General features: G+C 27.9%; 3 protein-coding genes across 4 annotated transcripts in view; 1 reads left to right on the forward strand and 2 right to left on the reverse strand.

Annotated features, from left to right (window-relative positions):
* LOC106791907 (zinc transporter ZIP11) overlaps positions 1-19311 on the forward strand; it is a 51341-nt gene that overhangs the window by 6876 nt on the left and 25154 nt on the right. The gene's annotated exons all lie outside the window — the stretch shown is intronic.
* Positions 1946-4028, reverse strand: LOC106791928. The gene has a single exon (XM_014757947.1). The coding sequence runs from the start codon at positions 3223-3225 to the stop codon at positions 2284-2286; it is 942 nt and encodes a 313-aa protein (XP_014613433.1). The 5' UTR covers positions 3226-4028; the 3' UTR covers positions 1946-2283.
* LOC106791919 (speckle-type POZ protein-like) lies at positions 6732-9045 on the reverse strand. Its single transcript, XM_014757936.1, has 2 exons — positions 7362-9045; positions 6732-7110 (listed from the first exon to the last, which is right to left on the reverse strand). The coding sequence occupies exon 1, from the start codon at positions 8383-8385 to the stop codon at positions 7372-7374; it is 1014 nt and encodes a 337-aa protein (XP_014613422.1). The 5' UTR covers positions 8386-9045; the 3' UTR covers positions 6732-7110; positions 7362-7371.

Here is a 19311-nt window from a genome sequence, read left to right on the forward strand (position 1 = left end):
AAATTAAATTATTCTATATATATATATACTTTTCAGCTCATAACGATTTATCAAAATATAAATCAAATTTTAAGTTGAGCATAGAATTAAAAATTTCGAATAAAAATCGTCCACAATTCGAGAAGACGAATTGAAGATTATTATAAAAAATGATTTGTTTTTCGTTTAGGCTTTTTTTCAATATTACTATTTGTAAGTCGTAAAGTTTTTTAAAATATGATCTCGATGGATACCGAAGCCTTGATTTGTGCATAATGTAATACTGCATAGAGAGAAACTTCGATTATTCGCTTGATTAGAGGCATTTTTTTACTATTGTTAAAAAATCTTATCACAACTAAAAAAAACATATGCATATCTTCGATAAAATGTTACAAGGTTGATAAGCTTATTAATATTAGAAAATACCTATCTATATATTTCTTTTTTATTTTTTCTCGTCAGGATTGATTGAAAGTTGAAAAACTTATATTTTTATTATATTTTAGTTTTTACGAAATTACTTTCCAAACGACCTAGATAGATATCTCGTGACCTTGATTGCACTTCAGCATATTGCGTTGATATTTCTGTGGGTCGGATAATATTTAATAAAGACGTAAAGAGAGAGAGAGAGAGGGAATATATTTCTTAGAATAGGAATCAATCGTTTTCATTCTATTCGGTCGATTGTAAAATCATCCCATAGGTTAAATGCGATGTCAATGAAACCACCAGCACGTTTAGTCATTTGAAAGACGAATGCATGTGTGCAATTAAAGAGAAAGAAAAACTTCTCTGCTCTCGGTTTTATTAATTTAAAAAGAAAATAATCATAATAATGATTAAAACAATCAATTATTTTTAATGAATTGATAGACGTTAGAAAAGAATTCGTAATACATTCATTATAGATATTAGAAAGTTCTTTCGTTAACACGTTAACCATTACTTCGAATTCACACGATAGTTAAACGTAAAAAATTAAATGCAATATATGATAGATTAAGTACAATTAAAGACTTTAATTTCGTTTTACAAACGTAATAGATAAACCATTTTCTAAAATAAAATGTGTAATGTTTTCTAATTAAGAAATTCTAATTACCTATATGTGATGTTTCAAATTAATTAACTGATAATGTTCATTCAATTTTTACAATTATAAACGTAGAATATATTCCGGTCACTGATGACCATCCTTGGTGTCATAGACAAAACAAATTTGCGGCTACACGTAACTGCAATGAGAATGAACGATATTAAAAAGTAATATTTTCATTTTCTTCATAATTTTTGTTTTTCCTTTCTTCGATATTTCCAACGGAAGCGTCAGAAATGTCTTCAATTAAATTCTATCAAAGAAATAATTCAAATGTGAACGATTCATAAATATTCATTATGAAATTTCAATATTTTTATTTTTGTATTCTTTGTTTGTAGATAGGAAGCGGTTTATGTGAACTTTCGCATTAGGATGACATTTAACTTGAGTTTATATATCTTGATGGAATTTGTTTTCATATAGATCAATTATTTCGTTTAAGTATGATATCGAAAGAAAAAAATGTAGTATTGATTCATCGTATTGTATAGATTTCTCTTATAAATTAATTGTTCATATAGATTCTCTTACCAACCACCTCGTTCTATTCGAAAATTTCTTTCTCTTTTTAATTCTCTTTTTGTATTAATTTTTAATTATTGTATTAATGAATAAAATCAAAAATTAAAACAACTGCAAATAAATGTTTACCTTCGACTAATATATTTTCATATCAATTATATCATTGCTAAAATGTTAGATGACAATACTGAAAATAGATTCGAAGGTACTTATATTTTGAGATAGCTTATTTCTTCATTATCTAATACGATTATCGTTTCAAATAACAAATTCGATTATAGATATACGTTGCCGCGTGGTACGACCCTTATATGGGTTGTTAATAACAAAAGGAACGACTAACGTTTAATTACAACTTTATTTATGGAAATTTAAATGCTAACGACTTTGAGCATTTATATTTTACATTAATTATAATACATTACATATTTTATTTTTACAATTATACATATTTTACATTAATACATTCTTTGTTAGAACTTTGGTATATTTTTTAGATCGACAAAGAAATCGTCTAATCATCGTGTCGGGATTTAACATTTGATTTGAATTTTTGAAATAATATAAAAAAGAAAAAATATAAATAAAAAAGTGAAGAATTGTATTACGGAGTATTAATTATCGCTACAATTTCTAACAATATATTTTGTTATCGTTGAACATCCGGGTATTATATCTTATAATATATTATTGTTATTAAATTTTGAAAGGTAAGGAACCCCGGAATTAGTACAATTTCTAATACAAGATGTAGTCACTCCTTGAATATATTCTAAGTTTAAATCAACACCATAGATAAGCCATTTTTGAAGATTTTCAGGAGTTAATGAATTCATTGCCAATTTACTCATTGCCAATGTAAAATCATCGACCTTATAAATTATTGATATTTGGATTAAATGTAGAAAATAATTAGTGTTTGTTCTTGGAATATGGTCGATCTCGCTGAGATAAAGATATTTCAAGAAAATTTCGAATATTTTCGGATCGATGTCATTAATAATAATAACATTATCACTTTCGGCATTCGTAATATGATTGAACATATCTGCGAATACAGGACTTTTAGCAGCGAGTATCGCTTTGTGAGCTAAAAATTCTACCTCGCCAACTCTTATTTTAAGATCCGCATACGTCTTATCTTTATACAATTTATTCAAACGTTCGTAGAGATCCATTTTACGTGATATTATGCTGTTAATTGTTCTTCTTCTTTCATCGTATATGAAACTAAATAGAAATTCTAGAAACTTTGGTTCATCAAATTTTGGTCGTTTAAATTCCATCCACCATTTCTCATCCATATATTTCCTATTGAATATATGCATTTGCTTATTTTTTCTATTATCTTGGCTTATGGTTATTTTTGTTATGTGTGGTTTCGTGTCAAATAATTCATATTCGGTAACCAACCGAACTCTAATCATATCGCTTTTCCAATTTATTTCTAAATGAACCATTGTTTCACTGCCGTTTAAATAAAATATTGGAGTTACAAGTGTTTCCCCATCTATGGGAGTAAGAACTAGATACGAATAAAAGGTAGTACTTATTCCAAAACCATTGTCTATTAGACAATTAAACGGACTTGAACTACCATTCAAAATAAATTCACTCATATTTTATGATCTACGAAACTATAACACACTTTGATATTTTTCTTTTTTTATATATATAACAATTAATGTGCGGTCTATTGAATTTTATTTCAAATTTTTGATATTTCGCTTATTTAACTTCACACTTTATGGTAGTTCAAATTGTTACAACTAATGAAACGAAAATATTCGCTGATAATATATACGGAAGAAATACCTTTACGTATTATTATCAAACTAATATTATTTGTAACGATAAATTTACTAATGTGGCGCCAATAGTGTTTCCACAAATTTAGGAATATTTAAATTTCTATAATAACTCTAACCGTGTGTGTTATTGTTTATGTTTACGCGATTATCTTTCTATATACGAAATTCGATCTAACATATATATGATACAATCTTTATATGGATCAGTATTAATACGAAGCCTTTGCACGAACGACTTGTATGTGGGTCGCTAATAAGAAAACAATAATTAACAGTCAATTAAAACATGTATTCGTAAATTTGAAATTTGAGAAAGAGAGAGAGAGAAAGAAAGAGAAGGAAACAGAGAGGAAACAGATTGATAATAATCGATAATAATAATATTATCAATTTGCTATTAAGAATTGAATCGTTTAATCGTTATCACAATGATAACAAATCAATACGTAATTGTATTTTTTTTTTTCAAATCGAATGATTCGAAGAAGCATGACCATCGTATTGAACCACTATTCGACATTTTGTATTTCCATGTACCATAATATTAAAGTTAAAGTTCTTAAACTGTTTGTTTCATTGGAATATTCTCTCTGTAATACATATAAATTTAATCTTAAATTATAAAAGATCATTTTAATTATTGAAACAAATGACAACAAAAATATAAACTTTGAGAATTAATTGTTGTTTATTCCCTTTGTCGTAAGGGTTTATAAGATAGTATGCATGCATCCATGGTGTTTGTGTATATGTATATTTGATTAGCTCAAATATAACTAATTAACTCAAATTTGTATTCTACGTGTAGATACAAGAGTGTACTTTAATTTAATATAAGTTTTATTAAAATCTATTTGCTAAAAGTATACAAAATATTTTCCAAAACTTTTCAAAGAAATGGCAAAGTAGGAAAAATTTGCAGCAGCGCATTCTTTGACATCTTTTGAACTTTTGCAGAACAATTTATTACTCGATATAGTATTCCTCCACACGTAGACAAGATAGTGTACTTTATTTTAATATAAGTTTTACTAAAATCTAGACACACTTTTAGTATAAAAAATATTTACCAAAACTTTTCAAAGATGCATAATTTACCGCATTGCAATCTTCGATATTTCTTTTAAAGGTTTCTGTAAATATTTCCATACCAAAAGAGTGAATAGATTTTAATTACTCTTATATTAAATTAAAGTACTCCCTTTTTCCTACGTGTAAAATACCTTGTCGAATAATAAATCGATTTGCAAAGGTTCAGGCTATATTTTCTAGACATTAGTTAGACAGATATTCATAGAGATTTTCACGGAAATTTGTATCTTTTGTTCCCTATCGTATCGGAAGATAAACAGGTTTAGAAAGAAATGTTTTTTACCTATTTGGTTGTTTTGGGGGGTAGGGGTTGCGTATGGCTGTGTGTGTCTGTGCTCGAGAATGTATTCCTTTCCACGTTGTTTAAATAATAATTTGATATTCTCTATAGAATATCAAAGTATTATGTTTGTTGTTTAGAAAAAACTGTAAGAATTTTTCTGTTTCCGACTTCATTGGAAGGCTCTTTGCATTCATAGTAATGCCGAGGAATTACTAGCAATGGCGGATTTCCGGTTATGACGGTAACATCTATAAAAAATTACAAATTATATTTTTGTTACTCTCTCGTATCATCATATCTTATATCTATATTAATATCTATGCATGTATACATATCACTTTTTAAAGATATATTATCGTAATCCCGAAGTTAACAGCTTGTGTTTTAGAACAGGGATTCTCAAAGTGTGGATCGCGATGTCAGATCATCAACGATCTTGATTTCATAAAGATGATTTACATTTTTATAAAAAAATAAATCACATTTATTATAATGTAATTTAAATTAATTCGATTGAACAAAATATTAAATTGTATCTTTAATATACGTGGAATGGAGAGTTGTTATTATTGTTTTCTTTTCTTATTTGACATTATTTAGTTATATTTGATAAATATTTTGGAATTTACAATTTGGTTCATCTAGGCAAAACTTTGAGAACCTATGTTTTAATATGGAAAAAAGAAATACATCATTAGATTGATCTTATAATCGTATTTTTTGATTGGTATTATTACTCGTCATTTTTTTACATATGAAACAAAAATATTGTAATATATAAAATAAATATAGAAGAGAAATATATACGTGAGATAATATTAGGAATATAATTTCGAAGAGACTAATCTTATAAAATGGACAAGAGCAGTATGTTTCTAAATAAATATGTTCATAAATCAATATGTTCATTTGTCATAGTGTCGGACTATTAAAATAACGCAACGTGTCACGAAGAATACGAACATTTATTGTAAAATGATTTATGTCTATATTATCGTATAGCTTTCGTTATAATTTCAAACGAAAAATCAATTTTTTCATGAAATTGTGAATTTGTCACCATTAACGTTTAAATATAAAAATTGTAAACAGTCGGATATTGGAATAATAAATATGATTTTTATCTTCCTTACCGACTTATCCACGCGACATCTAGAAACATTTGTATTTAGAAAGTTTTTGGCTAATCATCAAATGAAATTTCTATATTATTGGTGATCTGTTGATCAATTTTGGTCGATAAAAACGATTCAAGTATTCAAGACGGTATACATCGGATAAACAGTTGGAAAGAAATCTTCTTTATCATCAAATGATTTCATTCCTTGGTTATATTCACATCGTGGGTTCTCGTTCAAACGTAAGTTGGCAGCACTGTAAATCAACTAACTAAATTTGTAACGATACTTTACCAGATTGTAATGAGATTCATAAAAGATGTCGAGGAAAAGAAAATATTATGATTTATAATAAAATAAATAGAAAATTTATTCGTTAACTATAATAGAAGTTGATGAATCCTGGACGGTTGTCTCGATCCTTTTGAAAAATGTTTTTTCTAGTTGGTATCTTCTTGGAACTAAAAGCTTTTTTTTAGGGATTCTCTTCTCGTCCTTTCTAAGGATCCATAAGGAGTTCTAGGAACTTTTTTTAATTATCTAGAAAACGCCACAGATATTTTTTAGATATGTTACATGTTTAAAATTATAAAACGAGTTACGCTTGATGATAAAAGTTGTTTTAATTTTTATATTAAAAAAATTGTTGAAAAGATCTGCTTAACACTTCTCATTGATTCCTGAACGTAGAAGCAAGAAATTGTAAATACACCATAAAGAAAAATATATTTTGTCCTAATAATAAATAAGTTACTTAAGTAACTAATAAATAAGTTACCTAAGTAGGACTATTTGTTACAAGAAAATAGAAATATTAAAACTTTTATAATAATAATTTTAATCTATCTCTCGTCATTACAGTTTTAAACAGATGAAAACTTTTTTGTCCTTACAATAAGATCATCTTTGAGACTTTTTATTATAGTTTCAATATTAAAAATTCAACAAAATTTTATTTTGAGTTCAGTTATAATTTGAAACCAATGTTATTCGTTTTTGTTACGCCTTTTTTTGTTTTTTTTTTTACACATTAACGGAAAATTTTAGTAAACAGATTTGAATTCTTAACAGATGTTTTCGTCAATTTAAATTTGATAATAATAATAACAGATTCATAAGTTATATCTCTTAAACATTGATGTAGTCATTTCGCAGCTCAACAAATAGTCGTTTAAATGCAATCCAACATCTTAGAAAAATCTGTAAAAAATATTAAAAAGAAGAATAGTAGAAAATATAATCACAATAACGTTCTTAAAAATATTTAAGATGATTAGCAAAATTTTTTTCCGACAAAAAAAATTAACCGATATTAAGAGTAACGTTTGTTTTTGTCATTAATAAGATAGCATTTTTCATTGCTACAATTGATTATTTATTATTAGTAAATTTAATATAAATGTGTGAGTTAAAAAACAATAATTAATATTAAAAAGAAATAAGTTACAAACCTATCGAATTCTATTCACGTAAAACATATAAAAGCATATCTGCTGACAATTTCGGATACCCGTCTACCAGCTCTTGAAATAGCGCAGTCTTGGATATGGGTTTACCATAAACTCGTATATACTTCATGCAGTTTTCTTTTAAAATAAAAATGTTGAATTTCTCAGCAAAAATAAGATTATGAATGGCATTTTGAATGCTTAGATATTTTATGGCTATATTGATCAATTTATGTTTCAAATCGTTAATTTGATAAAAGTCAGCCGCTAATATTACATTAAAAAGAAATTCATTATTATTTTCATACAAATCAATCGTTCCAGTTTCACCAAGATAAAGAAATTTCAATATAACTTCGAAAATGTCAGGTTCAATATCGGTTATTTCAACGAAGTTTCTATTCTTTTTGTTTTGATTATTTCTGATTATTTCATACAATATGGAACATCTTTTGATCAATGCCTTGTGAACTGAAAATTCTCTCCCCTTGACGTTTATCTTGACATCCGTAAATCTTTTTTCCTTGAAAATGTCGTGTAAACGTTCGTACAGTTCTGGTTGTGTCGGGTTTATATTTTCGAAATAAGGTCTAACATGTTGAACAGAAAATGTAAATGAAAGTAAACGAATATCGATAAACTCGCAATAACCTAACATGGAACATGACGTATAAGTAGGATTATCTTTATCAGATTGAAAGTTGTAATTACATTGTGACGTTTGGTCAAATATTGTTGATTCACCAAAATATGGATTGAAATTGCACTCCACTTTTTCATTTAATGTAGGTATCATCTGCGCCACAAATTCAAATCCTTCCCAAATGATTTCTATAAAATAGCATTCCAAAGTATTGTGTAAGTAAAATGGTTGACTTACAAATTTGTCTTCAGTTTGTGGAAGCAATGCTCTTGTAAATGTACAAATAGTAGTTATTAACAGAAATTCTTCTTCATTTTCTTCTTCTTCTTCTTTTTCTTGAATCTTTACTTCAGACGCAACATTGTCTAAATCGTAAGCCATCATATTTTACGATTGAATTCACTTGAATTCAATAAGCGTTATTTAATTCTATATTTTATTCTCTAACTTCTCGATATATATCATTTACTAACCGTTAAAACCCAACTCTGCGATTAAGTCCGAAACTTTTGGACGAATGAAATTGAAGTGAATTGTTTAAACATACATAATCAATCCTATTCGTATAACCAAAGTAATCTGATTCGTTAAAATAAATAACAAGAGTTGTGTGTGCTATTTATCATTAAGAAAACAAAATATTTTAGTTTCTATAGTGACATTAACTCGTATATATATATATCGTTTATATCGTTTTGAATAAACAAATACATATTTTCGAATGATTGATATTGGTATTCTAATTATACGTTATCAGAAATAAATACGTAAATACGTAATTTAATTTTCTAACTAAAGTAACAACAATCTATCAAGGAAAATCTTACCAAGAGAGACGAAATAAATCGATATTTATTATTCTTTCTCAAATTAATATTTTTTACATTATCGTCTAATCGTTATTATCGAAATAAGAGAGAATCAGCTTGTAAAAACAAAATTAATTTGCGTTAGAGTTACAATATACTTTCTTTTCTTATTGTTTAATTTTATGAATCGATTTTTATGCATATAGTTTATATATTTGATTATACATCATGTGATGAAAAAATAAAATAAAAAATACCAACAACAAATCAAGCTTATCGAACTTTCGACGACTATTATTTAAAAACGTAAGAAAGTACGTCTGAATTCGAGAACAAATTTTAAAGAATTTTCTTTTAATTATTTCTGAAAATAAAACGCATTATTGTATACTTTCGTTTACCATAAAACTTTCATGAAAGAAAAAACCACATTGTACACTTTTTAAATAGAATTATTTTATTGATCAAGAAAAAGAAGAAGATCGATCACGTTTCTTATAATATTATTTTTATAAACAATTTTGTGTTTTGTAAAATTTACAATTAGACATTTATTAGACGCATTAGATGTAAAATTCAATTTCGCAAAATGCGATCAACCTAATCATTTTTTATTGTCATTAAAATATAAAACTCGTACACATTGTCAAAAATTATATAATAAAGATGATAATTTTCTTTGTCACCTTCTACAGAAAACTAATAATTATAAGATATAATGAACATCGATCGAAATTCTTGTATATAGTTTGTTGAAATCGATTACAAATCATAATTACTCGTTCCATCTGTTTTCTTATAAATAAAATTTGTCTTTTCTTTTTCTTTGAAATTAATTTTATAAAACATATGTTCTCATCGTTATAATGTTTTGTTTATCATTATTTAATATAATATAAGTAGTAAATGTGATAAAAGAAATCAGTAATTTTCATCTGAAACGTATTCTTCTCCAATAGTTTGTAAGGCGAAATAAAGCAGTTCTGCAGTTATCCTTGGATATTTTAAAATCATATCTTTAAAAAGCTCATTTTCGCAAATTTCTGCACGATACATTGTAATATAATAAATACATCGGCTTTTTAAGAGTTTCAAGTTGGATTGTTCAGAAAATTTAAGTATATCAATAACGTTGTCTTTGTTTAAATGTTTTATCGTCTTATCTGTCAATTTCGCTATCAAATCATCGATCTTATATTTATCCGCCGCTTGTAATAAATTAAAAAGAAGCGTTAGTTTTCCTTTGGTAAAGTCAATTTTTTCAGTTTCACCTACGTAAAGAAAATTCAATATAATTTCGAATATCGCAGGATCCAAGTCATTGATGTTGATAACCTTTACATTATCTTCCGTACTATTTTCAAACATTTCTGCGAATGTAGAATTCCTTCCTACTATCGCTTTATGTGCTAAAAATTCAGTGTTCTTTACATATATTCTCAGATCAGTAAATTTCTTCTCTTTGTACATACTTTTCAAGCGTGCGTATAATTCACTTTTCTTTGGAAATAAACCTTCGATAATATACGTTATATGTTTGATATAAAATACAAATTTGAGTTGACGATAGTCGTAAAAATCTAAATTATTGACCGTATTACAATATCCGTTATAACTGTTAACTGGTTCTACTTTAAAATCACAACTTATTTGATCTTTTTCGTGGAATATTTTGATGTCTGTAAAACCTAGCTTGATACGATATAAGTCCTTATCGCATTTGCTTCCCAAGGTAAATGCAAGTTCTGTTTCATTCCAATATATGAATACGTAACACAATTGTATAGTATTATGTAATAGAAAATCTGGAGTATGAAATTCTTGGTCAGTTCTTTTATTCATTACTTTTAAATAAGTGAATACGGTCGAAACATACTCCGAATTATGATCATCTGTAATGACTTGCTCGGGTGAATCAATTTCCGAACTGTTGCAAGGCATATTTAACGAATAATTAGAAATATCAACGCACTTTAATATCTCTTATAATTCAATAAACGTAATTAATTCTATATTGTATTATCACTTCTCACTAATTTACTAACCGTCAAAATACAACTCTCCGGTAAGGTTTAAAGCTATCAGACGAATGAAATGAAAGCGTTGATATATAATTTATAGAATAAATCTTATATCTATTATTAAACTCATACAATATATATATATTCGTAACAACAAGTTATTAAAGTGATGTTATGTGTACCCAATGAATAGTAATATTTAAATCTTTATAATAATAATAATTACCGTGTCTATAATCCCTCGTTATTATTATTAAAAAAAGATGAAAACTTTTTTTTTCTACCATCATCCTTATGACTTTTTATTTTATTTTTGTTTTGCTATGTCATATTTCCTTAACATTGATGTTCGAATAATTTCTATTAATTTGTGTTGTTCAAAAGGTTATTGCGAAATGAAAATAATGTCTATATACGAAACAAACAGTAAACTACGACTTTGTTCTGCTATATATAGCCATTTCAGTAGTAAACATAATTTTCAAAATTACTCTTTTCAAATTATTTATATAAATATATACACGTATTCAAATATAAACGGATATAAATAAGATTTCAAAAAGAAGAAAAAAAAAAAAGAGAAATAATTATTGAATTATTATGGAATGATCATTTTTCTTCTTATTTAATCTTACCAATCGATTTTTATCATGCGATAAAAAAAAATCAAAAATATCGGCAACAAATCGAATTTATCGAACTTTCAACGACTATTATTAAAAACGCAAGAAAAAAAACGCAATTAATTATTTCAGAAAATAATGCATTATTGTTTACTTCCGTTTACCATAAACTTTCATGAAAGAAAAACCACATTGTACACTTTTTAAATTGAATTATTTTATTGATCAAGAAAAAAAAAGAAGAAGATCGATCACGCTTCTTATAATATTATTTTTATAAACAATTTTGTGTTTTGTAAAATTTACAATTAGACATTTGTCAGACGCATTAGATGTAAAATTCAATTTCGCAAAATGCGATCAACCTAGTCATTTTTTATTATCATTAAAATATACAAATCGTACACATTGTCAAATTATATAATAAAGATGATAATTTTCTTTGTCACCTTCTACAGAAAACTAATTATAATATATAATGAACATCGATCAAAATTCTTGTAGATAATTTGTTACAAACAATTATAAATCATAAATAATCGTATCATCTGTTTGTTTGTTATAATGAAAATAATATTGATACGTAAAAATAAATTGTTAAAGAAACTATCAATTGTGTTTATTTAAAAATCTATATCATATTTCATCTCTACATCTCACGTCAAATTACTTGAACGTTTTATTCGAGATAACAGAAAGATATAAATAAGAAAAAAAGCAAAAAAAAACAAAAGCGAGGATTTTAATCGATTATAAATTATTTTTTTAGGAGATAGTTTAGCAGTCGCAACCCAACCGTCGGACTTACAGTTATTATTTCTTTAAACTTCTTATTATTACATATTTGGCTACCACAGTTTTTTATAAATGACACACAAGAGTATGTTAAATTATATGTATTATATTCCGTAGCAACAGCAAGAAAATATGCGACGTTATCAATATTTATATATTTACTTGCAATATCGCCTAATAACACTTTCATATCATCGATCTGATACATATCCGCTGCTTTTAAAATATTTGCCAATTTCCATTGTTTCGGGTTTTTATTATCAAATTTGATGATTTCATTAATATCGTTTATTTCACCAACATAGAGAAATTTTAATATAATGTCAAATATTTGTGATTCTATACCTTCGATAGTAACAACATCTTGATACTTTTCTCGCATTTCATGTTGAAACATAGCTTTGAATACAGGACTTTTAGCAAGTATTGACTTATGTGCGGAGTATTTTTTATTCTCAACAATTAATACCACATCTGAAAATTTTCTTTCCGTGTACATATTCAACAAGCAATCGTGGAGTAAAGATTTTGTTGATACGAAAAACGAGAAAATTGGTATAATTGAATAATAGATGGTAAATTGAATTTCAAAAAAGCCAATTGAGTTGAAATATTTTTGCTGTTTAATTGGTGACCAATTCAACGAACCGGGTTCTTTTATTTTAAATTCTTCAGTTTCGCCATTTTTGATCATTCTCATTGAAGTAAATATCGGTTTTACATGATACAATGTTTCTTCAAATTTATTTAACAACATAACTTCTACCGAATTTTCATTGAATTCTACCTTTATATAATTTGTTTGTTCACTTCCACATAAATGAAAAAATGGACTGATAAGTTTTCTTTGAGAATTAGAACTTGATAGGAAGGAAAGAACGGTATGAAGATTTTTAAATTGTGTTTGATATCGATTAGACGTAATATTCGATACAATAAAATTAAATTTTGATATTTGATTTGCATCCATATTTTACGATCAAAGTTGTCAACTACACTTTTATATTATTACGTTATTTCAATGCTAATCGTTTAACACTTATTTATACTTCTCGAAACTTAACGAATAAATATTATTTATTTGAGATATTAATTCTAAGTTATATTGTAACGAAATGATACTAAAATTTAAAGTGATTGTATGTGAAAGATAAACGTTTACCTATTATCCAATAATTATAATTCGAAACGATAAGTTATTAAAGTGGCGCTATATGTCACGAAACGATTGAAATATAAATGATTTTGTAATAAGGATAATTGTTTATCCTATTTCTCCCCCCACTTCCCCATTCCCATCCCACGACGTCATTGCGTTCGTTTGAACTATTCCTTCAAAGCGTGTTAGTACAGGAAATTAGTGTTATAAAATGACGCATATCATTTTCAATTGCGATCGTCCGTGTCATCTTTGTTTATGTATGTGTTACAGTTCCTCGATGTCACGAACAATAATTATCAACAAAGATAGGCAAACTATCTACGAGGTTTCTACCTATGAAAAGTGGTAGGCAACTTAATTTCAGGTAAAAATAGAGAAACGTTAACGCTCGTGATTCGCGTATTTGAAAAGGGCGCTTCTATGACGTACCAATTCTACACCGAAATATCGTTCATTCGTGTTCGTTCGTAAGAACATTTCTTCGTAAACCGTATTACGATACGAAAAATCGAAGATTTTTCTAATGCAGCTGTTTTTGAGCTTGATGAGATCACCCTTATGCAATGTCGCAGCTAATTTTTCTTCACACTTGTATGCGATTGATTAATTTTAATCTTTACAAATAATAGGTCATGTGTGTGTCGCTTTAAATATTTCTATTAATTTATTTAGTATTTCTCTCGTCCAAAAATTACAATTTTTAATGATGAAATTTAACAGGGAACTTGGACATGAAAGAAGTAGAACTATGTTTGATTTAGTTGGACGTTTCGTCCCTTTATTGGGACTTCTTCAGCAACTTAATCTTTACAGTTCAGCGTCTTTTTTCATTGAGTAGACATACATTTTTCTTTTTATTATTAATATTCAAAACACAAAACATCTAAACTTCGTTAAATTGATCGTTATTATTTAAGTTCTAAATAAGTCTATATAATAACGATCAATTTAACGAAGTTTAGATGTTTTGTGTTTTGAATATTAATAATAAAAAGAAAAATGTATGTCTACTCAATGAAAAAAGACGCTGAACTGTAAAGATTAAGTTGCTGAAGAAGTCCCAATAAAGGGACGAAACGTCCAACTAAATCAAACATAGTTCTACTTCTTTCATGTCCAAGTTCCCTGTTAAATTTCATCATTAAAAATTTCTATTAATCTCTATCCGTTACATTTATTGAGTATATATTTAATAATTAAAATTGACAATGTGTGTTAAATTTTATTGAAAGATAAAAGACGATTTCCTTATAAGGAAAGCCAAGAAAAATAATAACAAATTATCTACAAGAATTTTGATCGATGTTCATTATATCTTATAATTAGTTTTCTGTGTAGAAGATGACTAAGAAAATTATAATATAATCTTTTGTCGTGTTGTGTGATGATATGAGTATGAGTTCATGAGAATTTATTATAGGATGAAACAAATCGTTTCTTTAGATTACTGCAACGCATGTGTTTTGTTTGTAAAATTTGGAGCTCATTTTTATCTCGACATAGTTCAGCAAAAATTTGACAGATCTTGCATAGAACTTCACTTCAAATTAAACATTACATAGCATAAAAAACAAATATTTATGTCTCTCAACACAATCGCATCGGACTATTTTCATCACACAAACTTTCATATACAAATCCAGGTATTTTAAGGGATTTAAAATTACGTATGTAATTAAAATTGCCATCATTATATTTATCAATAAATAATCCTGTTATCTAAGAATTTATCTGGAAAGCACACACACACACTTCTCGTAAAACGAGAATACTCGTTGCCCGACGACAATCGTTTTTCTTTTTTTTTTTATATAAAGAGAATTCTCCTTTATTTCCAGATGCGAATGTGTAACCCTTTGAGTGCTATGAACGCATATATGCGTTCGTTAAAAGTTGATACACGTATAATTATCAATGTGAATTTAAAATAATATAATATTTTAGTTATATCTTTGTCAGATGAAAATAATATTGTGACAAACAAAAAATTCTAATTATTAAATATAATTTATCAATATTACCATCTGATCTCTCACATTAATAATAAATTATTTCATTCGTAAAAAACACTTCAGTTAAAAGTATTCAGTACTCAAATGGTTAAAGTATCAAAATATTTCTTTAATTATTTAACATAAAATCCAATACACTTACAATAAATCTATGAACTTTTTCGATAACGTGCAGGAATACTGTTTGAACGAAAGAGGGAAAAGAATGATGACATGATGGTGGTGGTGGTGGTGATAGTTGTGTTGAAGAGGAGTAGTCTGAGCAGAAAGAAGAAGAGGAGGAATAGAATGAAGAAGAAGAAGAAGAAGAAGAACTATGGTGAAGGTAGGGTTGGGGGGGGGGTTCGTCCGGCGCTAGAGTGGTGAGTGCAGGGGGTAGGGGGTAGGGGGCAGCGAGGGAAGGGGGTGGGGAGGATTTAGAAGAGAATGCAAGAGGAGTCGAGAGCTCGTGTAAAAACAGAGGAACTACGGGGTACCGGTTCGGTGTGGCGCGTAGATGAGGTGGTGCTATGTTAAACATGGCGCCGGACAAAGCTGCCGACGAAACCATCTCATTTCAGAGCTACCCTCCTGTCTACCTTATTATATACTGACCGACCGGTGCTCACCGCATCGCTGACGTTCTCTTTATCTTTCTTCTTCCACTCTCTTTCTCTCTCTCTCTTTCACTCTTTCTGTGTGTTTCTCTCTTACTCTTTAACTGTCCCCCCGTATTTCTCATTTTTCATCTTTCTTTTCGTCTCTTTCGCATCTTCCTTCTTCCTATTCCTTTTCCATTTTTCCCTTTTTCCTCTCCTCAACGTCCTCCAACTCTCACCTCATCCATTTTACCTCTTCACTCGAGGACTCTCTCTCTCTCTTTCTCTTTCTCTCGTGTTTTCTTCTCCTTTTTGTTGTTGTTGTCTTTCTTTCTTTCTTTCTTTCTTTCTTCGCCTTTTCAATTTCTTCATCTCGCAATCCAGTATTATTCATTCTTTGTCTTTTCTTCTACATAGCGTCACGACGCCATTTAAAATTTTCGATACGAATTTACTTTATTCGATTAGAGATATGTATTTTTCAACATCATTGGAAAATATTTTGCGAATAATTTGTTAAAAATTTATTATCGATTGAAGGATAAATGATATGACAATTATTTATTATGACAAACGTTATTGGAATAATGAACAATTTTTTATACGAATTTAATTTATGTAACATTATTTCTATTAGAGATATGTATTTTTCAACATCATTGGAAAATATATTGCGAATAATTTGTTAAAAATTTATTATCGATTGAAGGATAAAAGATACGACATTTATTTAATACGACAAACGTTATTGGAATAATGAACAATTTTTGTTGTTTGATGAAAAAAAAAAGAAGCGTTTTCGACTAATGATTATAATTTTAATCGAAAATTTTAAAAAAGTGTTCTATGATCGCCTTCGATAGGAATAGTGTTAATAATGAACGTAAGCTTTTAGATTTTTCTTTTTACTTCTTATTGTCAGCAACAAACTTTCAAAGATTCTCTCATTAACTCATATAATTTATTGTGTAATAATATTTCGTGTTCCTTATTTTTTTATTCAAAATTAATTAATTATCTATTTTAATTTGTGTGTATTTATTTAAAATTAAATAGTAATTATGTTCACCAACTGATGATCGCGTTTACGATAATTAAAATTATATATAATTCGTATTTATTTATATTTAATTAAAAATAATTTAATATAATATTATAATTGTACTTGTGTTACACGCATATACCTATCCAAGACACTTACAAGCACACACACATACGTGGACTCTTATTATTGGTTTTGATAATTTGTAAGAGTAATAAAACGATCGTTATGTTCCCTCTCTCGCTTACCCTTAATCGTTGCACTTTGTATCCAGTGCTTATCGTACGCGGAAAACCAATTCTGACGTGTGCTAATAGCGACGGAAATCCGTAGCACGATATACAGCACTTCCTGTTAACCACGTCGAATGCACGTGCGTCATATGTTCTCTCTCTCTCTTTCTATCACGTGGCATCGAAAACGAACTTCCATTTCTATCTCGTTATTCTTCATTAGAGATTTAATTAATAATAATAATAATAAAATTGATCTTACTAGAATACAGATTAAATCTCGTCTAAAATACATAATAAAATGCGATAAAATATCAATTAGGTTTTACTTATAAAAAAAATAATCATTATGTATTTTTATTATATCTTAATGCAAATACTTTCGCGAGACGAATTTTCGATCATTTAAATAAAATTATATTTCGTTAACAATCAATGATCTAACCAAGTTGGATTATTAGTTTTATTTTTAGTCAAACCATTAAAGGCAAGCAACATGAGTATGGTTAGTAAAATGGATGGATGACCCGTTTGAAGAAAAAAAAAAAAAAATAAAAAAGAACCGTATGTTATTGACTCCAGAGAAACGGTAAAAAGACGTGACTTCTTTGATAGTACATATTGGATATCTATGAGAAAATATTCATAGAGAAATGATACGAACCCGTAAAAGGGAGAGTAGTAAAAATATACGATATACATATTTATCTAATAATAAAATATTCATCTGCAATAAAAATTAATATCAATATGAAAGTTGAATAATCCTAAAATAGATATCTGTTTGTAAAAATTGAGAAGCTTTGTATTACAAACAAATATATTAATTACAATAATCCCCATCCCTGAGTTATAAGAACACAGAATTATATGATTCTTGATTTCATCGTTAACCGTAAATATTTGGACCAATAATGGGACTGATATATTAGGGTCATTAAATATAAAATGTTTATTTTTTAACTGAAAGTAAATCGAGTAATAGAACGTTTCAAACTTAAACACTTAATACAAATTATACCAATCCTATAGGAATGCAAGTGTGCAAGAGTATCAAAAAACTGTTAGACCAGTTCGAGCAACAATTGAAAAAGAATATAGATGGTTCTAGCGATATTTGGTTACGTAAGTGTGTGTATCGTGAAATATGTATATTCGTGGAACAATAATTATTGCTAAATGCAAAGTTTTGCACTGACTTATACGATTTTCGTCGATTCCACCTATCGCCAATGGCCCCGAGAACTTCAAATTTCTTTTCATTACAGTACGAGGAAAATGACGTATTTCAAATAAATTTAGTTAATATCTTATTCCATGAAATTTGTGATTACTTTTCTTTATCGTTAATAACTTATTCGAAAATTTTTTGTTGAAATAATTCTTATCTCTAATTTAATTTTAAGAGTACCGAAATTGTTAACACTCGGGGGCACCTGTTTGACTTGATTCTTCACTGCCTATCGTTTAACTCCGAGGAACGATGGTATTTACAATTTATAGTAAAAAACGAAATAGAAAATCATCCGGGATTCGCTGTTGCAAATGGATTTCAAAATTGAACACAGCAAGGAACATTGGTGACACCTTTACCGGTTTCTTTCCGAATATCGGCTCGTTATTCCGCGAATCGTGATCGCAAGGATAAACATCCTCTACCGCGTTTGCCGGTACGCTTTATAATCATTCAGGTACGGCCGCATTCACTCGTTAGGGCCCCTAAGAGTTCTCAGAACTGGACCCACGAGACCTTCCCTCTCTCTCTCTCTCTCTCTTTCTTTTTTTCTTTAAACTAGTGACATTCCATACCGATACTTTTCTCGTCTCGTATTTCGCATTCGTGCAACCTCCTCTCCTTTCATTCGTGCTCTTCTTCTTCCCTTTCTTCTTTTCTTCTTCTTTTTCGTCTTATTTAATTTATCTTTCTTTTTTTTCTTTCAATCATCGTTTTCAACAAGAAGATAACCGAAAAAGTGTCATAGGTTTAAGAACTCGATCATAAATTTATCGTTAATGTATTTGTACACAAAACGTA

This window comes from Polistes canadensis, unplaced genomic scaffold, assembly GCF_001313835.1.
Source record: "Polistes canadensis isolate GaletaPanama2010 unplaced genomic scaffold, ASM131383v1 scaffold_8, whole genome shotgun sequence".
In the NCBI taxonomy this organism is placed as follows: domain Eukaryota; kingdom Metazoa; phylum Arthropoda; class Insecta; order Hymenoptera; family Vespidae; genus Polistes; species Polistes canadensis.